The 26,305-nt window shown below is 43.9% G+C and overlaps 1 protein-coding gene, 1 long non-coding RNA gene and 2 other non-coding genes across 5 annotated transcripts in view; 2 read left to right on the top strand and 2 right to left on the bottom strand.

The window, feature by feature from the left end:
* LOC123000493 (uncharacterized) overlaps positions 1 to 26,305 on the bottom strand; it is a 73,813-nt gene that overhangs the window by 9,476 nt on the left and 38,032 nt on the right. The gene's annotated exons all lie outside the window — the stretch shown is intronic.
* TRNAA-UGC (transfer RNA alanine (anticodon UGC)) lies at positions 7,447 to 7,518 on the bottom strand. The gene has a single exon. It is a non-coding gene; the product is annotated as a tRNA-Ala (tRNA).
* Positions 12,086 to 12,157, top strand: TRNAA-UGC (transfer RNA alanine (anticodon UGC)). Its single transcript has one exon. It is a non-coding gene; the product is annotated as a tRNA-Ala (tRNA).
* Positions 21,377 to 21,859, top strand: LOC113248138 (60S ribosomal protein L21-like). Its single transcript, XM_044380472.3, has one exon. The coding sequence runs from the start codon at positions 21,380 to 21,382 to the stop codon at positions 21,857 to 21,859; it is 480 nt and encodes a 159-aa protein (XP_044236407.2). The 5' UTR covers positions 21,377 to 21,379.

Raw genomic sequence — 26,305 nt, 5'->3', positions numbered from 1 at the left:
GAAGCAGACTCCCCCTGAGCAGGGAGCCTGGTGGGGTGCTGGATCCCAGGACCCCGCAATCACAACCCAAGCTGAAGGGAGATGCCTAACTGACTGAGCCACCCAGGTGCCCCTGGAATGTTTTTTAAGATAAACATATAGTTGATAAGGGAAAGATTTTCTCCATAGACTCACAGCTGATAAATGGCAGTGGAATGATGAAAATTAGGGTCCACATTTTACAGCAAATATAATGCATACAGGTCACAATCATCAATGGCAGCTACAACCACGAGGAGAAATGGGACGGGGAATTCTAGAATGGGCAGAATAGGCTGACATCACCTAAAACCAACGATTAATTCCATGGCACTAAAAGTGAGAGAGAACTACACGTGATGCACGTCTGGATACAGTGAACTAGAACATACCCAACCCCACCAACGAAACACTTGAGCTGAAAAATTAATGCTTTACCCAGTCACGCGGATGGAGACATCTGCTTACAGTTAAGAATTGGGAATACAAGAATATGTGTAATAACACATGAAATCCGCCAGACCCAGAACGTGAAAAATTCTCCCGGGTAAACTGACCCTCAGAAAGTAAACGGCATCAGGGGGGAAAAGGAGGTAGAACTAATACAGATTAAATGACATACAAGGAGATTAAATGCATGTTTGGACCTGGATTCAAACAAAGTAACTGGAAAACGAAACAACTGAACATAGACTGAGCATCAGATTAAGAAGTTTCTTTAATTTTGCTGGATCTGATATTGTTATGGTAGTGTTTTTAAAAGTTTGTAACAATTCGCTATACATGTGAAAATATTTATAGTTAAAATTAATATAACATTTGGAATTTGATTTGTTTTCCAGTGGGAAGCAAAAATAAAGAGTTAAAGTTGGTAAAAATTGAACAAGAACAACAAAGTGACGTTTAAACGCTGAAACCGTGATGGAATGAAGCTGAATTCATTACAGTATAAGCTCTATTTTAGACTCTGTGAAACAGCGGAGCCTGGCTGGCTCAGTTGGAGGAGAATGTGACTCCTGGTCCTGGGATTACGAGGTCAAGCCCCCACATCGGGGGTAGAGATTATATAAAAAAATAATAATAATCTTAAAAATAAAATAAAATGTCCAAAACAGAAGTTAAAAATGTTTACATGTAATATTTATGTTATTTACTTTATATTATTTATTTAAATATATTTTTAATTTAATTTTTGTTTTTCTCAAAGAAATGAGCAAAAGACATGAACAGACATTTCTCTGAAGAACACATCCAAACGGTCAAAAGACACATGAAAAAATGTTCCACATCACTTGGCATCAGGGAAACACAAATCAAAACCACAAGGAGATACCATCTCACACCAGTCAGAATGGCCAAAATTAACAAGTCAGGTAACGACAGATGTTGGAGAGGATGCAGTGAAAGGGGAACGCTCCTACATTGTGGTGGGAATGCAAACTGGTGCAGCCACTTTGGAAAACAGTATGGAGGTTCCTCAAGCCATTTAAAATAGAGCTACCCTATGAGCCAGCAATTACACTACTAGGGATTTACCCCAAGGATACAAATGGAGTGATCCGAAGGGGGACCTGCACCCCAATTTTTATAGCAGCAATGTCCACAGTAGCCAAACTATGGAAGAGCCCAGATGTCCATCAACAGACGAATGGATAAAGAAGATGTGTTGTCTATATACGATGGAGTATTACACAGACATCAAAAAAATGAAATCTTGCCATTCGCAAGGACATACTTGGAACTAGAGGGTATTACGCTAAGCAAAATAAGTCAATCAGAGAAAGACAAGTAACATGATCTCACTGGAATTTGAGAAACAAGGCAGAGGACTATAGGGGAAGAGAGGAAAAAATGAAACAAGATGAAACCAGAGAGGGAGACAAACCATAAGAGACTTTCAATCACAGGAAACAAACTGAGGGTTGCTGGAGGGGGTGGGTGGAGGGATGGGGTAACTGGGTGATGGACGTTGGGGAGGGCATGTGATGTAATGAACACTGGGTGTTATATAAGTGTGATGAATTACAGACCTGTACCCCCAAACAAATAATACACTGTATGTTACTTTTAAAAAATTAAAATAAAATGTTCAAAACAGAAAGCTAAAAATGTTTACATTTAATATTTATGTTATTTAGATTATATATTTAAATATATTTTTAATGTAACTTTCATTTTTCCCGAAGAACGGCTTCTGTTTCTTGAAAATCGTTTCAGTGTATAGTTTTTTAATTAGGCATAATTGACAACACTGTAATATGTTTAATACAAGGGTACCTAGGTAGCTCAGTCACCTGAGGAGCCAACTCTCGATTTCGACTCAGGTCATGATCTCAGGGTTGTGAGATCAGGGTCCCTGCTCGGTGGGGAGTCTGCTTGAGATTCTCTCCTTCTCCCTCTGCCCTTCCCCCACTCTCTCTGTCTCTCAAATAAATAAATCTTAAAAAAAATAAAATGTACAATGTGATGATATACGTATAATGTAAATCAGAACTACAGTGAGATATCACATCACCCCTGATAGGATGGCTAGTATTTTAAAAAGGTAACAAGTGTTGGCAAGGATGTAGAGAAACCAGACCCTTGTGTACTGTCTGAGAATGTAAAACGGTGCAGCAGCTATGGAAAACAGTACGGTGCTCCTCAAAAAAGTAAAACTAAAACTCCGGGATGACCCAGGAATCCCACTTCTGGACAGATACATATATCCAAAAGAATTGAAAGCAGGATTTTGAAAAGACATCTAACAGTCAAGATATGAAAACAACAAAAGCATCCTTGACAGATGAATGGATAAAGAAACCCTAGCATGCAGATAGATAGATAGATAGATAGACAGACAGACAGATAGATGATACAAAAATATTATTCAGCCTTTAAAAAGAGGAAATCCTGCCGTTTGTGACAACAGGGATGGACCTGGAAGACACTGTGCTGAATGAAATAAGCCAGCCGTAAGGACAATTACTACATGATTCCACTGGTACGAGGCATCTCCAACAGCCAAACTCATAGAAGCAGAGAATGTGATAGGGGTTGCCAGGAAGTGTGGAGGGGAGGAAAGAGAGAGGCCGCTCGGTGAGTACAAAGTTTCAGTTATGCTGGATGAGAAATCTGCCTACAGTTAGCAATAAGGTATCGTGCACTGCAGAGTCTAAGAGGGTAGGTCTCTCTCACACACACACACCCCAAAACCAAAGGACACAAGGAAACTCTGGGTAGTGGATATGCTGTGACCTTGCTTGTGGTGATGGTACAAGGGGTATTTGCTTATGTCCAAGTTCTTCAAACCATACACACTGAGGATGTGTCGTTCTCTGTACATCAAGTGTACCTCAATACAGGCACTAAATGTGAGTAATGTCAAGAGGTGACAGGTTTATTATTGAATTGCAGCTGTCCTTTGAATGTTCTAGAAATTATTTCACTTTTTAATGACGTTTTAATTATTGCAAATAACTTCTCCCAATCTGTCATTGTGTTAGGTGGTTCTCATACGTGTGTGTTGTAGTTTGAAGGCCTGAGGGATGAAAGGCTGATGACAGAGATTCCGCTTCCAGTCCGAACACCTGAGACCAGGAGCCCCGAAGGCAGGAGATAATGTCCCAGCTCCGACAGTCAGAGAGGAGGTGAATCCAACATTCTCCCTTTTTGTTCTATTCTGGCCTTCAACAGATTGGATGATGTTCACCCATACCAGGAGTGCTATCTGCTTTACCCAGTCTACCAATTCAAACGGTAATCTCTTCTTGGGGGGCCCCTGGGTGGCTCAGTGTTAAGGGTCCTGATCCCTGAGTTCTGGGATCGAGCCCGGCATCGCGCTCCTCTGCTGGGAGCCTGCTTTTCCTCTCCCACTCCCCCTGTTTGTGGTCCCTCTCTCACTGGCTGTCTCTCTGTCTCTGTCAAATAAATAAATAAAACATTTAATACAAAAAAAAGTTTAAAAAAATCTCTTCTGGAACAGCCACAGACATACGCAGAGACGACGTGTCACTGGACACCTGGGCACCAACGGCCCAGTGAAGTTGTCGGAAAAGTTAGTCATCACAGTCATCAGTGTGCTAATTTTTGCTAAGGTATCCTTTGTTTCTAAGGTATCCTAAATCCTTAACAATCTTTAGTTTCTTTATAACTAAAGAATGCAATTAAAATAAATATTTCATTTTGATGTATTATAATTTATCTATCACTTCTTTTAACCTCCCGGACTGTGCTTGAGTCTCGGGCACTGACATGCTGGGAAAACGAGATCATGGTGATGATGGAGGTGAGGACGGCTGCAGCTAATTTACTGTGTGCTGAACAGGGAAGAAAGAGGTCTTGGACTGTTGTTATTAAAACTGGGTCATGTGGGTAATTATGATGAAAGAACAGAACCAAAGTTATCAGCCATAAAGTCGAAATAACGACTCCTCTCCTGCTGAAGGGCGGCCGGAGAGGCACAAATCCGAAGAGCAAGTCCACGCATCCAGCCCCTCTTGCCTGAGATGCCCTTTTCCTTCAGAACCGGTCTTGTGATGGAGGAAGCCCTGCTCTACTGTCCCTGGGAATCCATCCGACCGGAGCTGACCTGCTACGTATCATTTACAAGAAGCTGGCTTCAAAGAAAACCAGGAGGAAGGGAAGTTAGAATGAAGGCTTCCCGGCAGCGAAGATCAGAGTGCGACTACAAGGTAGTGACCAAGTGGGGTCTGCGCCCACGCATCATTCCGCCCTCCTAGGAGAGCTGGTGGACCGGCATCCCAGGTCCTAGCGTGGGAGGCCGTGCGGCTGCGTCTCGGCACCTGCGCCTCTTCGTCAGACCAGGTAAGTTACTTGTAAATGTTCAGTGTTTGTATGTCACAGAACAGAAGAACAGCCATGAGCACAGAGGGCCCACGTGGCTTCACGCTCGTTCCGTGTAACATTCCCTAGGTCAACAGCTGTTACACGAGAGCAGGTGTGGTCTATCGAAAGAAACTATGCAAGAGTAACTGAAAATAGATTTCTTTCCTAGAACTGAAAGGGAGAAAACTCTCATCATGTGATATGAGGACCTAGAGTAAATAGATGTTGTGAAGACTCATACGAAAGGATAAATTAAATACCCAGAGGCCCTTGCAGGGATCAGAAGGCTGCTTGGTACCCACATCCAGCCTGTGCAGCCAGCTAGCACATGGAATGACACATCGGTAATCAATACAAAGGCACGTGAGTCTGTGTGTAAGTGGCTGTACTTCTATTCCAGAGTTGCCAAGGGGACAAAGCCAAAGCCTTGTTTTGTTTACAGAATTCAGGTCATGCCTTGACCTCTGAAGGGGCAACTGGAAAAAGGAATGCTGGGGATCCTGTTCAGTTTGGGTCCTCCAAGAGGATCCTTCACTGCAAGCCTAAGCACATCCCCCTGATAGGTATTACTGAGTCTTCCGATCGTTGACCAAAAATGCCACCAAAATGGCATCTTTCTATAGCTTCTTAGAGACAAACTGTGCCAGAAGTGGGAAGGAAGCTGGAGAGCGAGAACTAGCCAGGGCAGATGAGGGGAATGAAATAAGCCATGAATAGACAGACAGGAAGCAGCCAGAACTTCGCTGCGCCTTATCCCTTGGTGGGGGAGACACAGAGGTAACAAGGATCGAACCGGGAACCCATCCATGCACACTGTAAACTCTCCTGTTAGATCCTCTCAACTGGGTCTGTTCTCTCTCCAGTCTTTGGTCAAAGAAAAAAAAGGTTTGACCTGATTTGCAGAGTTCCTTGTTCATGACTCTGTGTTATTCAGTAAGCAGTTGAAAATCTGGCTTACAATAGGCTGTATGTATGACAGTCAAAAAACGTAGCATGTTGGTAAAAGATGAGCATAAAAAGAAAACATATTGAAGATTTATTCAACAGAATGAGAGAGCAAGCACAAACAGAGGGAGTGGGGGTGGGGGGAAGCAGACTCCCCGCTGCGCAAGGAGCCCAGTGTGGGGCTCCATCCCAAGACCCTGGGACCATGACCCAAGCCTAAGGCAGATGCTCAACTGACTGAGCCACCCAGGTGCCCCTAAAAGAAATTTAAAGTAAGTTGCTTAGACAATTTCTGACATAAAGCTCGAAGTCTAACTGTTGGGAGGGCATGATCCAAATAGGCAAGGGAGAGGGCAGGCTCATCTTCGGAGGCACTGCAGAGAATTCTATTTCTGGTCACGAGTCATCACCTTTAGTCACCTGATGTCTGCCTCCATATAAACCCCATTCAGAGACTTGTTTCAGAGGAAGTTTTATAATCATTTTGTTTATCTGTGATGAGATTAAAGGATGTAAAGTATTTTTTAATGATTCTATTAATTTTTTTTTAAATTTAAATTTAGTTAATCAACATACTGTGTATTATTAGTTTCAGAGGTAGAAGTCAGTCATTGATCCATCAGTCTTATATAATGCCCAGTGCTCATTACATCACGTGCCCTCCTCAGTGCCCATCACCCACTTACCCCTTCCCTCCACCCACCTCCCTCCAGCAGCCCTGAGTCTGTTTCCTATGATTAAGAGTCTCTTGTGGTTTGTCTCCCTCTCGGGTTTCATCTTATTTCATTTTTTTCCTCTCTTCCCCTATGATCCTATGTTTTGTTTCTTAAATTCCATATGAGTGAGATCATCTGATAATTGTCTTTCTCTGATTGACTTATTTCACTTCTCATAATACCCTCTAGTTCCATCCATGTCATTGAAAATGGCAAGATTTCATTTTTTTGAGGGCTGAGTAGTATTCCATGCTCTAAAGTATTTACACGATTTTGATATATTAGCTTTATAATTTTATTAAGTGGAGGAATTTGGCAATATTTAAATTTTCCGGTAATTTACTACACCTAACTTTAAATGTCCGCAATAGCTTATTTCTTTAAGTACTGTAGGACCGAGTGCAGAGGTGTCCCAAAGTGCACCACAATGGCATAGTGATTATTTTGAATGGAACTACTCCGGAAACGCAGGTGCAAGGACTGTCCCCCTAAAAGCAGGAAACAAATCTCCCCTATTCAAGGCACCCTCCTTGTGCTAAGAAGTAAAAGACATCCTTATCACCAGAGATGGGAAATTTAAAATTGAGACAGCTGTATAAACCAACCTTATTACTTTTTTCTTACTAAATCTACCTCAGCCCAAATTCCACTTAAAATCTCTAACTGAAGTTCCCAAGCATCTGTTTTCTTTATCCTGCCAAGTCCTCACAAATTTATTTGTCCAAAATAGGTCTCAATTTCATCATTAGGCCTCTGTGCACAGGTCATGAAACTCCCTTTGTTCACCCTCTTAATCTGTCTCAAATCAATTTAATTCTGAGTCCACTAAGCACTTTGGCTGAAGGAAAATTCCTTTCTCTCAGTAACTTTAATAACTAAAGGGCCCCAACGAGGGTGAAATAAGAAATGAGCTGGAACCCTTGGTTCGGTTTTCTGAGAGTGGAGATGCCGGGGATCGAACCCGGGGCCTCGTGCATGCAAAGCACGCGCTCTACCACTGAGCTACGTCCCCGCGGGGAGAGCACTCTTTTTTCCCTCAGTTGGCCGCCAGTAGTTCTGCTTACTGGTAAGGTGTGCGGCTAGGATTCCGCGGGTTTTTTCAACCCGCATTCACAGAAGCACATAGTCGACTTCCCAAATGCGTACCAGTGTCATCCACAGACCCCCGTCCCTCCTTTTAACGTCCTCTAGCACGGGTTATAGTCGCAGATCTATGCTACTGGGTTAAGGGCGCTTCATCCTCGAGTCGGTGACTTTGGAAGGGCGGAAGCTGTGGCTGGCTGTTCCTTCTCACCCTACCCCAAGCCGGCAGCACGGAGCCTGGCACGGGCAGCCACCCCGGAAAGAGCGGTGAGGACGTTCAGCATAGCTGTGACTGCAGAGAATCTTGCAGTGAAGGGTGTCGGGGCAGGAGGACTGAGAAACACATAAACGGGTAAATTCAGGACAGTCTGACGAGTGCTCTGCCAACGCGCCCCAGACAGAAAGCATCGCCCCCTGACCAGAAGCTGGTGGCTGCAGGCGTCCTGAGATCAGCACTGGGCCAAGGGACTACAGGCCGAGGGTGATGCGCGAGGACCATTTGGGGCCTCCGGGGGTGGGGGTGGGGGGCGATGCTTTTCGGATTACAGCCCAGAGAGGTTCCCCGCACGGATCTGCTCAGGCTCCAGGTCGAAGGCGTTGCGGGTCTGAAACGCATTCGATGGTTGTCCTGAGTTTATGCTCCCGAAGCTAGTTGCTGGGTGGGAGTGCTGGACCTCCCGGGTGCGAAGATCACTGCGCTCGGGAGCCCAGGGCTGAGTGTTTTCCGGACGCTCACAGTCCCGCTCGCCAACATCTGCACCCTCTTCAGCAACCGAAGCATGGTCCTTGCTCCGCGCTCGCGGGGTCTTCGCTCCGGGGTTCAGGTTCGCGGGAGGCCCAGCCACAGGCGAGGCTCGCGCGGGATGCTGCCAGGACTTCCCGCGTCGCTCCCAGCATTCGGAGCCAGGCCACAGTTCCAACGTGTGCCTCGCTCTGCCTCAGTTTCTCACCTTCCCTCCCACCCTTTCCCCCTGGTGGAGCCCCTGGCCTCACCGGGTTTACCTCCCGCGGAGGCCGCTCCTCTGTGGTTGGCACGAGCCTTGCTGTTTCCAGGCCGGCTGTTCCCGGGGCCTCACAAGCACCAGAGTCTCCCAGAAAATGCCCAGAGCAGCGACAGTGCCCTGCCCGTTCCGAAAACTCCCCTGGCACTGCCGTGTCGGAAAGGGGTTAGGAGAGTAGACACAAAATAGGAGAAGAAAAGGTCAGTGCTAAGGAGAGATGTTTGGAACGGAGTAAGGGAGACACAAAAATAAGTATGTCTACAAATAAGCAATAAGGCCACTGGTTTTATCCTCCAAGAGGCTCGAGAGGGTTGGCGAAGACGGACGTCTTACCGAAAGCCTCCCCCCACGTGAGCGAGGGCGAGCACGCCTGGATCAAGGTGCAAACCTCCCAACACCCTCCTTCACTCCACGTGACGTCGATGGAAGTGCTGTGTCCCCTGGTGTCTCCAGCTCCCCGCCGGAGTGCACGGGCCCACTACCCACCTGCCGCCTCTCCCACGCACGAGACCGTCCCGCTGGAGGGGAGCCCCAGGAGACAGCCGAAGGACGCACTGGTCACCTAGTGGTCCCGGTGACCCATGAAGACATCAGTCCCTCTACCGTGAAGTCATGTGTGTCTTGGAGTGAACGTGCCCCGGTCCAGTGGTGGCCCAGATGGCAGTCGCTCCACTGCAGCAAGCTCCCAGGCAGATGGGGAGACTGGTGTGCGGTGTGCACTCCTGAGCAAGCTGAGTGCTCCAGCCAGGCCACGGCTGCTGATTCGTCTTCGTCCCAATTCCCTCCTCTCTCTTTCCGGTCAGGGTAGGACACGCATCACACCCAGGGGGTGAAGGACGCCCGAGTTGGGACACCCTTCGCTCCCCGGCTGTGGGGTCGCTTTTCTCCCGTGGTGGGAAGAACACCTGCGGATGCGGAGCGTGCCTTGGAGTGTAGTCTTTCGTCCAGTGGAGCCACCGCCTCCCACCCTGATTCTCACCCTCCTCAGTCCTGTTCCCCGCCTGGTCCTTGGGGCAAGTCGCCTGCCAGTCCGCACAGAGGTCTCCCGGGGTCGCGAGCTCGAGGTCGCTGGGCTCAGGCATCGGGCAGCGTCTTGGTAAGTGTGGCGAGGGTTGCTCCCAAGCAGCGAGGTTTGGGTTGGTGCTTGAGGACCCCTCACCCCCATCCGGCCCGGGGAGGATCCCTCTCTAGCCCTGCGCCTGAGGCCGCCTCCGGGCCGTGCGTTCGCAGAGGCCCCAAACGTTCTCCCGGGGCCTTCCCGGGTGAGGCTCCTTCGATCCCGGGCCACTGGCCCGCGTGTCTCCTCCCCTTGCACCTGCCGGTGAGAGTCCTCACCTGGTTTGCTCTCTCAGGGCACAGGCTCGTCTCTGACATGCCGCCCGCACGACTAAGGATGCCTTGTGGGGACGGTGACAACGCGCTCCTTTCCTACCCAGATCGCTGCGCTTACTCCCGAGCTAAAATCTCCTGCCGGTGGTGCGTTCCGGTGCGTGAGGCTGAGGATGAGAGAGTCGTCGTCGCCGTCGTCCTTGTTTTTCCGGCGGAAATCCGCTTGGCGGTGACCCGAAGCTGGTGAGCGGGTTCGCGGGTACCTGCCCCTTCGCAGACCCGGGAGGGCCCCCAGCACCGCCCCGCTCACGCATCTGCGTCGGTGCGGGACAGGGAGCCTGGGACGCCGGCCGTCGCGTGTGAGGAGGGCGACGGGCGCCAGAACGGCCCGCGTCCACCCGCGCAGGGGCTGCGGCGCGGGGAGCGGCCCGGGCCCGACGCCACCAAGGGACGCGCGGGCAGCTGCGCTCCGACCCGTGAGTAGCGCCCCGGCAGTTCTCAGCGGCGGGGCGGCCGCTCTGGTGCGTGGAGGTAAGGAAGGGGCCCCTGCGTGACCCCCAACGGTCGTTACCAAACCCTTGAGAATCAGCCCGCGGAGTCCGAGCCCCGCGGGGTCTACAAGCCGTCCGACGCCGCTCAGCCCGCGGACACACCGTCCAACGGCTCGTCTTCGCTCCCCTCAACCCCTTCGTGACGCGCGCCAGGGGCTGCACTGTTCCGCACCAACCAGGAACGTTTGTAATTTTGCCCATGAACTTCCTTGGCCCGTGCCCCCTGCGCGGCTGCTGGCGCCTGAAGGCCGAGGGCGTCCGGGCCGGCGGGGCTCTTCCGTCCCCGCCTCGGCCCTCCGACGTGACGGCGACGCAGGCGCTCGCCCACCGGCCGGCTTGTCCAGCTGGGTCCGGCCGCGGGACCGCTATCTGCAGGCGCGCTTTACTTCGCGTTCCGCGGTTCTGAGTCTGGTTTTACCCATCTTTATCCTCTTCTCTTTGAGTGGCTCATGGACAGAATATCTCATGTTCAAGGGCTTCCGAATATCAAGAGAAGTATCCGCTGCTCTTTCTACGTTCGTGCACAATTAAGTTGTAAAAGTTAACATTTTAGGAGGCTCCTGGGTGGCTCAGTCGGTTAAGCGTCCGCCTTCAGCTCGGGTCCTGATCCTGGGGTCCAGGAATTGAGCCCTGCAAAGGGGCTCCTTGCTCAGCGGGGAGCCTGCTTCTCCCTCTGCTGCCCCCCCCCCTTTGTGCTGTCTTAAATAAAAACCTAAAAAGTTAACATTTTAAATATTCATATGCTATTTTCACAGTATATTAAAAAACTAAATTCAAAAATTAGATTTCCCTCATGCACTTAAATAGTTCGAAAAATTCAGGCCTAATGTGTTAAATTATTTGATCCTCGAACGCTGGAAATGCCTTACTGCCGTAGTAATGTGTCCTGAGTGTTAGTACTAGCGTCCCCTCAGGGTCTTATCAGAACACACATGCTGGACCCCCACACCCAGAGTTCCTGACTCATCCTCAGTGGTGGGGCCCAAGAATTTGTATTTTTAGCAAGATCTCAGGTGATGCCGATGCTGGGTGGTCCAAAGACCACACTTGGAGAACAAATGCCTGACACTAAAACGTGTTTCTAAACTTTTACTCCACAGGATACAAGTTAGTCACCCGATCCACGGAGGGGGCTTTCCCTTCCAGGGCCAGGCTGAGACTGTGGACAACGCCAAGCCTGCAACCGGAGATTTCACGCACCTTGCAAGAGGGGTCTGCCGCAGTGCTTTACCTGGCTGGAGTGGCTCCGGCTACACCTGGATTCCCTACCATATACATCGGAGCATTTCTAGTGTCCTCTGTGGCCATCTGCGGTTCTGTGTTTCTCTGATGCCGGCCTGTCCAAGAGGCTCTTGATCTGAATGACTCACATTCACGGCGGTTGCTGGCATACAAGCCAGTTTTGCCCCTGCTCTGTTCTGAGCTGAGCCTGGGCAGATTCAAATGAAGCTAAAGCCTGTAGTGAGGCTGATTTAGACACACCTTCTCCAACATTCAGACCAGTAAAATTCCTACTGTTCTTGCACATCAGAGCATAACAAAATACATTTTAGGGGAAAGTGGACGTCTATTCCTAAAGAATGGTATTCTTTCACCACACACTCCCCACGGCCCTGGGGATGTAGCTCAGTGGTAGAGCACATGCTTTGCATGTATGAGGCCCCGGGTTCAATCCCCGGCATCTCCAGCCTTTTGCTGTCTCATACTTTTTTGAAATGCCACATCTTGAACCGGACATATTTGGTTTTTAGCACTTTGGTATTTCCAAGCAATTTAAACTTTAAACAAGTAAATCAGATTTCAATCTAGTTGGAAAGTCAAATATGCTGCTAAAAAAAAAAAAATACACTCTGCTTCCACTGCCAAGAGCACTCAGGCAAGTTTATAGTTCCAGTTAAAGACAGACTGGCTGACGGAAAGAAAGAAAGAAAGAAAAAGACAAAGAATTGACAATTATGTCTCAAACCTCAGGTGCAGAGAAGAGATGTTTTTTCTCTGAGTCTGTGAGTTACACGGTCACAGTGTTTTACTGTCTTGTCGACCGGGAACTCTAAGAACACCTTCGTCCGGTTCTGGGTTTCTCCTGTACTCTCACACGACGACCGCACTCACAACACTTCTGATACCAGGTGTGGGTGGGGTTTTCCCATATTAAGCAGTTCTGTGACACCAGCTGGTGTCCTACAGTTTAACTCAGTTCTGACCCTAACTGGAGATGGTGTTAGATCCCACGAGACTGTCTCTTACTTCAGACGCCAGATACAAATACTGTGGGTCCCCAGGTTACCCACAGCTTGTCTGACTTCACTACAAATCACAGGTTTTCGTGACCTCCCGATAATTTGTTAGAACGGCTCACAGAACTCAGGGAAACACATTTACCAGTTAAAGGATGTGATAATGGACAAAGATGAACAGCCAGATGCAGACATACACAGGGCGAGCAAGGTCTGGGGGAATCCCGAGCACGGGAGCATCTGTCCCCCTAGAGTTGGGGCGTGTGTCACCCTCTCTGAGTGGATGTGGTCACCAACCTGGAAACTCCCCCAAACCCCGTATTTTGGGGATTTTATGGAGGCTTCCTCATGTAGGTATGATCAATTATTAACTCAATTTCCAGCCCCTCTGTCCTGTCTAGAGAATGGGCGGTGGGAAGCAGGGGTGCTGAAAATTCCAAGATTCTAATCTAAATTTAGTCTTTCTGGTGACAAAGCCCCATCCAGGAGCCACCAGAGATGCCTCATTAGAACAAAGACACTCCTAGTGCTTTAATCACTTAAAAATTTATAAAGGGGGGCACCTGGGTGGGTCAGTCAGTTAAGCATCCAACTCTTGATTTCAGCTCAGGACATCACCATCTCAGGGTCATGGGATCAAGCCCTGTGTGGGACTCTGTACTCACACTCTCTCTCTAAAAAAAATAAATAAATCTTTAGGAAAAGAAGATTTAAAAAACAAGCAAACAAACAAACAAACCCCAGACTCTGTAAGGGTTTTAGGAACTCTGTGCCGGGAATAGGGACGAGGATCAGATATCTATTCCTTACTACGAACCACAATATCACAGAAACTCCAAGTGACATTTCAGTCACTGAAGCTTTAAGTTGTGCACTGAAATGTAAATCTACTTTTCCAGTTTTATAATATTTTATTGGAATCATTGGACATTTTAGCTCAAATCCCTATTGAAAGTTTCTGAGGAAGGAAAGAAGGAAAGGAACGAAGGGAGGAAAGAAGGGAGGGAGGGAGGGAGGGAGGGAGGGAGGGAGGGAGGAAGGAAGGAAGGGAGGAAGGGTAAGTAATTAGTAAGATACCGAGTAATTGAACAAATGAAAAAAACTTGAAGAAAATCCCACATGTGCTTAATCCTTGTTATGCACTGAACTGTATCCCTCCAAAATTCAAACGCTGAAGTCCTAACCTCCAGCACCTCAGAGTGTGACTGTGCTTAGAGACAGACTCTTTAAAGATGAAATTAGGTTAGTTAGCTCATGAGGGTGGGCCTTAATCCAGCATAACTGGGGTCCTTGTAAGAAGAGATTACCACACAGACGCCCTAAGGAGAGAGGACACACAGACACTGGAAGACGTTGGCCATCCAGCTGGCCACCCACGAGCCAAGCAGACAAGCCTTTAGCGACGACCCAGCCAAGACCGACTGCAGACTGCCACCCTCAAGAACCGTGGTGAGGGGCGCCTGGGTGGCACAGCGGTTAAGTGTCTGCCTTTGGCTCAGGGCATGATCCCGGCGTTGTGGGATCGAGCCCCACATCAGGCTCCTCTGCTGTGACCCTGCTTCTTCCTCTCCCACTCCTCCTGCTTGTGTTCCCTCTCTCGCTAGCTGTTTCTATCTCTGTCAAATAAATAAATAAAATCTTAAAAAAAAAAAAAAAAAGAACCATGGTGAGACCATTGTTTCAGCCATTCCGTCTGAGGGACAGCCCAGGAAAACTCACGCAATTCTAAATGCTACCCAGGAAGCAATTTCTAAAAATAACACATGTTACTGTTACTCTCTTCACACGCCAGGGATAAAAGAAGAGTTTACACTCCTTGGGTGTGCACTGGCAGCCAGCATCCACTCTTCCTGCTGACATTCTCTACTGGAGGGCCTGGAAAGCTAGACGTCTATTTCCCAGAGCCTGTTTTACCTAAGGATCTTGATACAATGGGTATTAAAACAATTACAAGGCACACTTTCCTGAGATTTACAAAACAGGATATTATCCTGCTGATGTTGGCAATTCCCTGTGGGCCAAGCAAGACTGTGGACGTGTGCTTTCTCTGCAGCAGTGCTGGGAACGGCCAGCATTCCCCCTGTCGACCCAACGGATACAAGATGATTCCAGACTCTGATGTAAAAGAGAGGGGAAGGCAAGGGGGTCCACGCTCAGAGATGAAGACCCTTCGCTCTTCTTTGCTCCCGCCTTTATTGGTCCTTCAGGAAAATCACAAATCCTTATCATTGTTTCTCAAGCATGGGATGTGTGACAACGGATTTACGGGAAATATACGATATGCTCATCTGCGTGTTCTATGAGTTACGCTAAACATAGCCTAGGGGACAATGCCTACCTCTCTTGCACCACAGGGCGGCTGTTTGGGCTAAGAAAGCTTCAGGGACAGGAACTCCTGCAGGCCTGGGCATTGCAAAGGCCTATGCCCTCCCCGGAAACCGTCCCTCGCCCCCAGCGGCCTCCGCGTTACATTTTAGCAAGCTAGGTATTACGGCTGATTTCATGCTCTCCATGAACCCCCACATCGCAGTGTTACAAGTTCCCTCTGTAACCAGGAGAAGGTAACGGCAGAGTTACAGAGAAAGCAGTTTCCGAACCCTAACCTGGCTGCCCCAGACTGCAGGGAGAGCGGCCTGTTGGGGTCTCCGCACTGTTACTACTAGCTTGCCTTGTACGTTAGCTCTATACATTAGATCCCTTCTAGGTCGGGGAAAGCACGAACACAGTCCTATAGATATTTTCTGGAGTCACACTTGAGGGTCTGGGCTCAAGTGTGTTTCTCAATCACTTATTTCATACTAAACCCAGTTTCCTGTTTTTAAATCCTTCCCGCTTAAAACATGTCGAGTGCTTCCTGTTTCCTACAGGGAACTCTGAACAGTGCTTCAGATGAAGGGATACCAAAATAAATACTGAGAGTAATGGGTTATAACTTACTGGATACAAAACCCACCTGTGAATGAGTCCATACAAGTAAGTCAGTGAAGAAGAACTACTCTTCTTCTAATAAGAACTCAAATGATAAATGTAGAAAGAATGAAGGATTTAGAAAATCGGCACTTGGAAATCATTACGTTAATAATTCATTTAGACAAGGATCATCAATGAGTGATAAATTCAATAGGTAAAAGTCGAAGGAGAACAGGATGTTTACATAGTCTTAAAGTAGCTCCTCTCAAGGAACTTACTAACTGCAATAATAATAATGACGATAATAATTAATAATAACGATGATAATAATAAAACTAATAATAATAATAAAGGAGTTACGGAGAAGCCTGGCAGACATCATCATAAGCAAATGATCAAAATTAACATCACCAGTAACGGGACAACTGACATATGTCCACTGACATGAACTGAAAAAGACACACTATCAGTTGTCTTATATTCCCACCCAAAATACACAGCCTGAATTAATTGTGAGGAGATAGCAGACTAACCCAAATCATGGAATATTTTACAAAATAACTGCTCTGTACTTTCCAAAAGTGCCAATGTCATAAAAAGAAAAGAAAGCCTACAGATGAAAGGAGACGCCAGAGAATGACAGCTGCATTCCGCACATAATCAAAGACGTTCTTCTGCTAAAAAGCATTACGGGGGACGGAGACTAGCATCAGCAGCACCGCAGAGGAAGAAGCCCGGGAGCCTCCTTCCCACCACAAGTGCACTGTTCAGCAATAATTCCTGGGCAAATTCCCTTTCTGAGAAATCAGAACTAGCAATCGTCCTGCACCCCAGGAAACTCAGTGAAGGTGGTAGGGAGATTCAGAATATCCCCTCATCAGAGACCCTGCCCCTGGCTTAGTGCCAAACCATCAGGAAAACACCTCCTAACTCCCAGCTTCACAAAAGGGGAGGAAAGGTTGATTTGTGCATTTGGAACCCTAATTTCTCCAATGGGGCTCCTCAGAGAAATGGTTTCTGTCTTGCCATGCTTGGAGCTGTGACACGTCTGGCAGTTTATCCATCTGGGGGAGAACTGAGGCAGCAGCTAAAATCCTAGGTCTCACGTTCCCCTGGAGAGGAAAAGAGTGATTCATGTGTCCAGAATCCCAACTTTTCTGGGCTTCCCATATAACTAGCACCTATGTCACCAGTCCTATTACTCTGATGGACCTGGTACAGTCTAGCACCCACAGGAGAATGAACACAGACACTTGGGCTGGTAGAAGCAATAACTCCCGCCCACCCCCAGCACAGAGCAAGCAGACAAAAACCAAACTGCCTACTGTCCCTGGGGAAGGAAAGAGTTGGTAGAGGCACCCAGAATCTCTGGCTGAGCTTCTCCCACATTAGTCCATGAAGACTGAGAGAGGTTCATGCTTTATCTAATGTGCAAATACCAACTCAGAGAGTCAAGGAAAATGCAGAACCAAATAAAGATGTCCCAAACAAAGGGACAGTAAACCTCCAGTAACTGACACGAATGAAGTGGAATTACGTGGTCTTCCTGTCAAAGAATTGGAAATACTCTAATAATGATGCTCACAGAGGTAAGAGAACAATGCATGAAAGTGAGCATTTTAACAGAGAGACAGAAAATGTTAGAAAGTACCAAACATAAATCATAGACTTGAAGAACACAATTAAGTGGACCGAAAAATTCACTAGAAAGGTTCAACAGCAGCTGGATCAAGCAGAAGAAAGGATAATATAACTTGAAAACAGGTCACTGGAAATGAATCAGAGATACAAAAAGAAAAAAGAATGAAAAAGAATGAAGAAAGCTTAAGAAAATCAAGGTACGAGGCACCTGGGTGGCACAGCAGTTAAGCGTCTGCCTTCGGCTCAGGGCGTGATCCCAGCATTATGGAATCGAGCCCCACATCAGGCTCCTCCGCTATGAGCCTGCTTCTTCCTCTCCCACTCCCCCTGCTTGTGTTCCCTCTCTCGCTGGCTGTCTCTATCTCTGTCGAATAAAGAAATGGAATCTTTTAAAAAAAAAGAAAAGAAAATCATGGTACACCATTCAAGCAGAACAATACACACATTATGGGAACACAAGGAGGAGGAGGGAGAAAGGACAGATTCAAACAAATAATGGCTGAAAACTTCCAAATCTGGATAAGGAAAGGGACATCCAGATCCGAGAAGCCCCAAGGACAGAAAATAAGAGAAACTTAAAGAAATCTACACCTAGACACATAATTAAATTGTTGAAAATCAGGGACAAAGAATTCTGAAAGCAGAAAGAGAAGAGTGCCCCCATAAGACTCAACATATTTTTCAGTAGAAACCTTGCAGATAGGAAGGGAATGGGATGATATATTCAAAGTGCAGAAAGAAAAATGCTACCAACAAAAACTACTATCCCTAGCAAAACTCCCCTTCAAAAATGAAGAAATATTTTCCAAGATAAACAAAAACTGAAGGAGTTCATTGCCATTAGACATGCCTTACGAGAAATGCTAAAGACAGCTCTTGATGCTGAAATAAAAGGATACTAAGTAGCAACATAACAACATAAGGAAGTATGAAACTCACAGGTAAAAGCACATATATAGGCAAATACAGAATACTGTATGACTGTAATGATGGGAAACAAATCATTTTTAATTCTACCATAACAGTTAAAAGGCAAAAGTATCAAAAATAACTATAACAAAAATATGTTTAAAAGATTCACAACATGAATAGATGTAAATTGTAACAAGAATTACATGAAGTGTGTGGGAGGAGCTCTTGGCTGCCTCACTTGGAAAAGCATGAGACTCTCAATCTCAGGGTCATGAGCTCTGGCCCTACACTGGGTGTAGAGATTACTTGAAAATAAAAAAGAAATCTTTAAAAAAAGGTGTGTGGGCAAAGTTAGTGTAGAGTTTTTGTATGCAATTGAATGTACGTTGTTTTTAGCTTAAAACAGACTCTTAACTGTAAGATATTTTATATAAGCCCCAAGATAACCACACATACACACACACAAAAATAGCTAGAGAAGTGACACAAAAGAAAAAGAGAAAGGAATAAAAGCACATCGATTTTAATCAATTTTAAAAAGCAACAAAACATAAAAGGAAGGCAGCAAGAGAGAATAAGAGAGACCAAATGATTGCAAGATTAATAGGGAACCACAAACAAAATGGCAATAGTAAAACTTTCTTTAGCAACAATTACTTTTTCTTTTGTTTAATTCAGTAACTTTTTTTTTCTTAAATGCCTATAAGATTTTGTGATTAGAAATAACAGGGTAAGAGGGCAACCCTACAGCCCCCAAGCGAAGCGGACCCGCCAGCCCAAGCTCGCTCCACACTTGCACAGACCTCCCCCTAGCGACTTTGCCCAGCTCCAACAATTAATTTCAATGTAGATGGTTTAAACTCCACCCCCCCCAAAAAAATACAGACAGATTCAATGGATAAAAAACAACACCCAACTGGGACGCCTGGGTGGCTTGGTTGGTTAAGCATCCAACTTTTGATTTCAGCTCAGGTCATGCATCTAAGGGTCATGAGATCAAGCCCTGTGTTGGACTCCATGCTGAGCGTGGAGCCTGTCTAGGATTCTCTCTCCCCTGCCCCTCCCCCACTCTCTTTCTCCAAACAAACAAAAAGCACAAAAAACCCCGCAACTATATGCTGTCCACAAGAAACTGGCTTTAGATGTGAAGGCACACATAGGCTGCAAGTGAAGGGAGGAAAAAAGATACTCCATGCAAATGGTAACCAAAAGACAGCAAGGATGGCAATACTTATATCAGAATAAGTATTATATTTAATATAATATTAGAGAGAGAGAGAGAAACTTTAAGTAAAAAATCTCACAAGACAGAGAAGGACATTCTATAATGATAAAAGGATCAATCCACAAGGATGATATAATAATTATATATGCACCCAAGATCAAAGTATCTAAATACATAAAGGAAACATTGGCAGAACTGAAGAAAGAAATAGATAGCAATACAATAATAGCTTGGGACTTCAATACCTCCCTTTCAATAATGGACAGAACATCCAGAAAGTATATCAATCAAAGTATATCAATAAGGAAACAAAGGTCTTGAATAACACTATAGTACACTTAGAAGTCATATAAAAAATACTTCACTCAACAGCATCAGAATACATTCTTCTGAAGTACACATGGATTTTTCTCCAGGATAGATCATATCTTAAGTCACAAAACCAGTCCTAACAAATTTAAGAAGATTGAATTCATACCAAGTACTTTCTCACTACCATGAAATGGAATTAGAAATCTAATGCAGAAGGAAAACTGGAAAATTCACAAACATGTAGAAATTAAACAACACACTACTGAAAAACCATTGAGTTAAAGAAAATATCAAAACAGAAATTAGAAAAAAAACTTGAGAAACAAAAACAAAAACACAAGATACCCAAACTTACAGGATGTGGCAAAAGTGGTACTGAGTAGAAGTTCATGGCAACAAATGCTTACATTAAAAAAGAAGACAGACTTAAAATAAACAATTTAACTTTACACCCCAAGGAATCAGAAAAAAGAAAGACAAAATAAGCCCAAAGTTAGCAGAAGGAAGAAAACAGTAATAAAAAAAAAAAAAGAGCAGAAATAAATGAAATAGAGAACTAGGAAAACAACAGAACTAAGAATTGGTTTTGAAAAGATAAATACTGATGAACACTAGCTACACTAATGAGTAAAAAAGGAGAGAAGATTCAAATAAAATCAGAAATGAAAGACGACTTGTGACAACTGGTACCACAGAGACAAAGAGGATCATCAGAGCTGACTGCGAACAATTAATGCCACCAACTGGACAACCTAGAGGTGGGTAAATTCTTAGACCCATACAACCTGCCAAGACTAAATAATGAAAAAACAGAAAGTCCGAACAGACCAATAATCATTATGGAGATTGAATGAAAAGTCTCCCAACAAAATAAAGCCGAGGACCAGATGGCTTCACAGGTGAATCCTATCGAACATTTAAAATACAATTAATGTAAATCCTTCTCAAACTATTCCAAAAGCTGAAGAGTAGGAAATATTTCTAAACTCATTTTATGAGGTCAGCATTTCCCCAATATCAAAACCAGACAAATACATCACAAAAAAAAGGCCAATATCCCCAATGAATATAGATGCATAAATTTTCAACAAAATCTACAAACTGAATCCAACAATACATTAAAAGGACTATACATCATGACCAAATGGAATTCATTCCTCGAATGCAAGGATGGCTCAACACCCACAAATCAATGTGATACATACCATTAGTAAAATGAAGGATAAAAATCATATGATCATCTCAAAAGACGCAGAAAAAGCATCTCACAAAATTCAACACCTTTTCATGATAAAAGCTCCCAGCAAACTAGGAATAGAAGGAAAGCACCTCAATATAAAAAAGGCCATATATGGAAAGCCCACAGGTAATATCATACTCCACAGTGAAGAACTGAAACCTTTTCCTCTAAGAGTAAGAACAAGGCAAGGATGCCCATTCTGACCAATTCCATTCAACATAGTACTAGAAATTCTAGCCAGAGCAATTACGCAAGAAAAAGAAATACGAGGCATCCAAAAAGTAAGTAATAAGGCATCCAGAAAATAAGAAAAAGAAGAATTGTCCATGTTTGCAGACAACATGATCTTATACAGAGAAAACCCTAAAGACTTCATTAAAATACTGTTAGAGCCTTTTGGCCAGAACCACCATTTTCCAGTAATTTGCCAAAATGACCAACACAAAGGGAAAGAGGAGACGTACCTGCTATATGTTCTTTAGGCCTTTTCGAAAACATGGGGTTGTTCCTTTGGCCACATACATGCAAATCTACAAGAAAGGTGATATTGTGGACATCAAGGGAATGGGCACTGTTCAAAAAGGAATGCCCCACAAATGTTACCATGGCAAAACTGGAAGAGTCTACAATGTTACCCAGCATGCTGCTGGCATTGTTGTAAACAAACAAGTTAAGGGCAAGATTCTCGCCAAGAGAATTAACATATGCACTGAGCATATTAAACACTCAAAGAGCCGAGATAGCTTCCTGAAGCTTGTGAAGGAAAATGATCAGAAAAAGGAAGCCAAAGAGAAAGGTACCTGGGTTCAACTGAAGTGCCAGCCTGCCCCATCCAGAGAAGCACATTTTGTGAGAACCAACGGAAAGGACCCCGAACTGCCGGAACCCATTCTCTATGAATTCATGGCATGATAAATGTAAAGAAAATAAAAGACCTCAAGACTGTAAATACAACAACAAAAACACACACACTGTTAGAATTAATGGATAAATTCAGTATAGTTGCAGAATACGAAATTAACACACAATAGTTATGTTTCTACACACTAACAATGGGCTATCTGAAAAGGAAATTAGGAGAACAATCCCATTTGTAATAGCACCAAAGAGAGTTAAATACCTAGGAATAAACTTAACTAAGAAGTGGAAGGAAGACTTGTATACAGAAAATTATAAAACACGGATGAAAGACATTAAAAAAGACACAAAGAGAAAGACGTCCCATGTTCATGGATTGGCAGATTTAACACTGTTAAAATGTCCATGCTATCCAGATCAATCTAAAGATTAATGCAGGGGCGCCTGGGTGGCGCAGTCGTTAAGCATCTGCCTTTGGCTCAGGGCGTGAACCCGGCATTATGGGATCGAGCCCCACATCAGGCTCCTCTGCTGTGAGCCTGCTTCTTCCTCTCCCACTCCCCCTGCTTGTGTTCCCTCTCTCACTGGCTGTCTCTCTCTCTGTCAAATAAATAAATAAAATCTTTAAAAAAAAAAAAAAGATCAATGCAATCCCTATGAAAATCCCAATGGTATGTTTTACAGAAATAGAAAAATTATTTTAAGATTCATATTGAACCACAAAAGACCACTTATAGTCAAATCAATCTTGAGAAGAACAAAGCTGAAGGCATCACACTTCCTGATCTCAAAACATATCACAAAGCCACCGTAACTGAAACAATATGGTACTGGCATAAAGACAGACGTATAACCAATGGAACAGAATACTGAGCCCAGAAATAAATCCATGCATATATGGTACTGATCTTTGACAAGGGTGCCAAGAGTAGTAGTGGAGAAAGGATAGTATCTTCAATAAATAGTGCTGGGAAAACTGGATATTCACATGCAAAAGAATAAAATTGGATTCTTATCTTACATAACACAAATCAACTCAAAATGAATTAAAGACTTAAATGTAAGACCTGAGACTGTAAAAGCTTAGATAAAAACATAGTGCAAAAGCTTCATGACATTGGTCTTAGCAATGATTTTATGAACATGACACCAAAACCATAGGCAACAAAAAGAAAAATAAGCAAGTGGGACTACATCAAAGTAAAAGTCTTCTGCATAGAAGAAAGAAAAAAATGAGTGGAAACAATCTCTTGGTAGGTTGAAAACGCAACTTAACACAATGGGAGAAAATATTTGCAAACCATGTATCTGACAAAGGATTAATCTCCAAAATATATAAGGAATTCCTACAACTCAATTAAAAAAAAGAACTCACCACCAGATTTAAAAATGGGCTAAGGACTTGAATAGGTATTTCTCTGATGAAAACATACAAATAGTCACCAGGTATATGAAAGATGCTCAACATCACTAATGATGAGGGAAATGCAAATTAAAACTGCAATGAGATATTTTCATTCACACCTGTCGAGATGGCTACTATCAAAAATATAAAAGACAAGTACTGGTAAGGATGTGGATAAATTGCAACTCTTGCACACTGTTGGCTGGAATGCCAAATGGTGCATGAGCTAGAAAACAGAATGGAGCTTCCTCAAAAAATTAAAAATAGAACTAGTATATAATCCCACAACCCCATTCTGGGTATTTGTCTAAAATAACTGAAATATGGACCCAGAAGAGACATTAGCACTCTTTTGATCATCACTGCAAAACTACTCACGAGAGCTAATACGTGAGAAATACCTAAGTGTCCACTGACAGATCAATAGATAAAGAAAATGTGATATGGGCATATACTGGAATACTATTCAGCCTTTAAAAAGAAGGACATCTTACAATATGTAAAAACATGGATGAACTTTGATAACATTATGCTAAATAAAATAAGGTAGTCACAAAAAGACAAATACTGCATGATTCCACTTTTTGAGGTGCCTGCTATAGTCAAATTCATAGAGTCAGAGTGGAATGGTGGTTACCAGGGGTTGGGGGGAACGGGAAATGGGGCATAAAGTTTCAGTCAAACAAGACGAATAAACTCTGAAGATCTGCTGTAAAACATTGTACCTACAGTCAACAGTAATGTATGGTACACTTAAAAACTGGTTAAGATAGGGGCATCTGGCTGGTTCAGTCAGTAGAGTGTGTGACTCTTGATCTCGGAGTGGTGAGTTCCAGCCCACGTTGGTGGTAGGGTTTACTTAAAAAAGATTGGTTAAGAGAACAGATCTCATGGTCAAGTGTTTTTACCAAAATAAAGTAAGAAAGTTTCTAAAAGGACATTATAGGGACAATTAACAGTCGGAGTAAGCCCTGTTTATTAGATAATGGTATTATATCAATGTTAATTTCTGATTTTGAAACTTATGCTGCAGATATGTAAATGGATATCATTATTAGGAAACATACACTGAAGTATTTATAGGTAAAGATCATCATGGTCTACAACTTCCTCTCAAACGATCCACCAAAGATTATATATAAAATATATATATTATATATATAATATATAAAGTAATATATATAATAGGATAAACTAAATAAGATAAAATGTTCATATTTGGGAAATCTGGATGATGGATAAGTAGGAATTATTTGTTCTATTCTTGTAACTTTTCTAGAAAAATAAAATTACTTTAAAAGTAACAGTTAAAAGGGGCTCCTGGCTGGGTGGCTCAGTCAGTTAAGTGTCTGCCTTTGGCTCAGGTGATGATCCCAGGGTCCTGGGATGGGGCCCCGCGTTGGGCTCCCTGCTCAGCGGGGAGCCTGCTTCTCCGTCCCCTGCTTGTGCTCTCTTTGTCTTTGTCAAATAAATAAATAAAATCTAAAAAAAAAAAAAAAAAGGTAATAGTTAAAAGAAAAATAAAAGAATGAAATATAAACTAGAATAGTCAAGTCACTTAACAAAGGTCCACATGTGGTTAATGGCAGATTTAGGACATGCTTACAGACTTTGTCACCCCAAACTCCATGCTCCTTTCCTTCTGTGCATGGTCAGTCACTTAAATACCAGCCTGTTCTCTGCACTTACACGAACACAGATTTTATTTTTTACAATAACAATTTGATCCATTGAGTCAATACTGCTTTCCCCAGAGAGAAAGCATCTCTGGATTGAATTCACTTGTTAATTTATGCCCAATGCAGAATCTTAGGAGTTCTTTGTTAAGTTTACACTATGAAGAAACTGATTCAACTTTTGACTGAGTTTGAGGAGACTGCAAAGGTCCATTAAGGCATCTTAGATAACCCCTCTTGGAGCTCAAAATCAAAAACAAAACAAAGCAAAAAACAAAAACAAAAGAAACAAAAAAAAAACCCTCAAAAGACTTGACCTCCAAATTCTCTTACATCAACAGTTAGGAACATCCAGTAAGAAACGGAATGGAGAGTTTAAATTTCCAAAGAGAATTCCCCATTAGCACAAATGAATGCTCAGGAACACATCAGTGAGTTCACCCATTAAGTAAAGAGAGAAAGAGGATAGGATGTTCCTTACTGCTCTATAATTAAGCAGAGGGAATGGATGTATCTACTGTTTTTTCTGCCAAAGATCACTCTAAAAACATCTTGAAAAGGAGTCGTTTTTGAAGGATACCTCCCTGGGAGATAGAAATAGGCTCTCTCAATTTGGGGAATTTTCCCCCTAAAACTTGATACCAATTCCCTTTGATTATTTCTTACATCTATGCTTTCTGACCTCTGGTTATGTTGCTTAAAATCTTTTTTTTTTTTTATTTTTAAATCTATTTTCCAAAAATAAAACAATAAATAACTTAGGAAAATAAATCTGAAATTTCATACTTTCTGTCTTGGTTAGTCATTTTTCATAATGATTATGTGTTCACGTTAACTCCCACATATACTGTGGCTGCTCTTAGTATAAAATTAAAACACCCCAACATGGCGGATAAAAGCCTGTCATCGTTTAGCCCTATGCGTTTCCAGCCTCATTTCTCATCTGCTTGTGTGTGTCCTTTCTGCTCTAGCCATGCTGCCTTTCCTTCAGTCCTATGCGCTCTGCCTGGTTTCCACTGCCTGGCTCTCTCTATGCTCTACCTCTCTTTCCTACCTAATTCTTCCTTTTCTTTGCAACTCAAGTCTCTCCTTCTCTGACTTCCCTCTTGCATATGTTCTCCTAAATCTTATTTTTGCAGCATTTATCATAGCTATGACATTTTCTTTCTCTTGGTGATCATGTAATTGATTTCCATCTCCTCCTCCTTCCCCACTAAGATCTTACCTCCTTTGAGGTGAAGCCCAGAACTGTTGAGCTTACCTTTCCATATGTTGGAGGAGTAGGCATAAAATACATAATTCTTTAAATAATTGAGGGAATGAATGAATAACTTTCATAACTGTCGGCTAAAAGAGATGAAGGTAAATCTTCTTGAGACCAGCTATCAGAGTTGCTTGTGCACTCAGAAGTCCTTCCAG

Source organism: Ursus arctos, unplaced genomic scaffold, assembly GCF_023065955.2.
Source record: "Ursus arctos isolate Adak ecotype North America unplaced genomic scaffold, UrsArc2.0 scaffold_31, whole genome shotgun sequence".
Taxonomy (NCBI): Eukaryota; Metazoa; Chordata; class Mammalia; order Carnivora; family Ursidae; genus Ursus; species Ursus arctos.
Note: the sequence above shows the minus strand (reverse complement) of the source record. Positions and strands in the feature narration are given on the sequence as shown.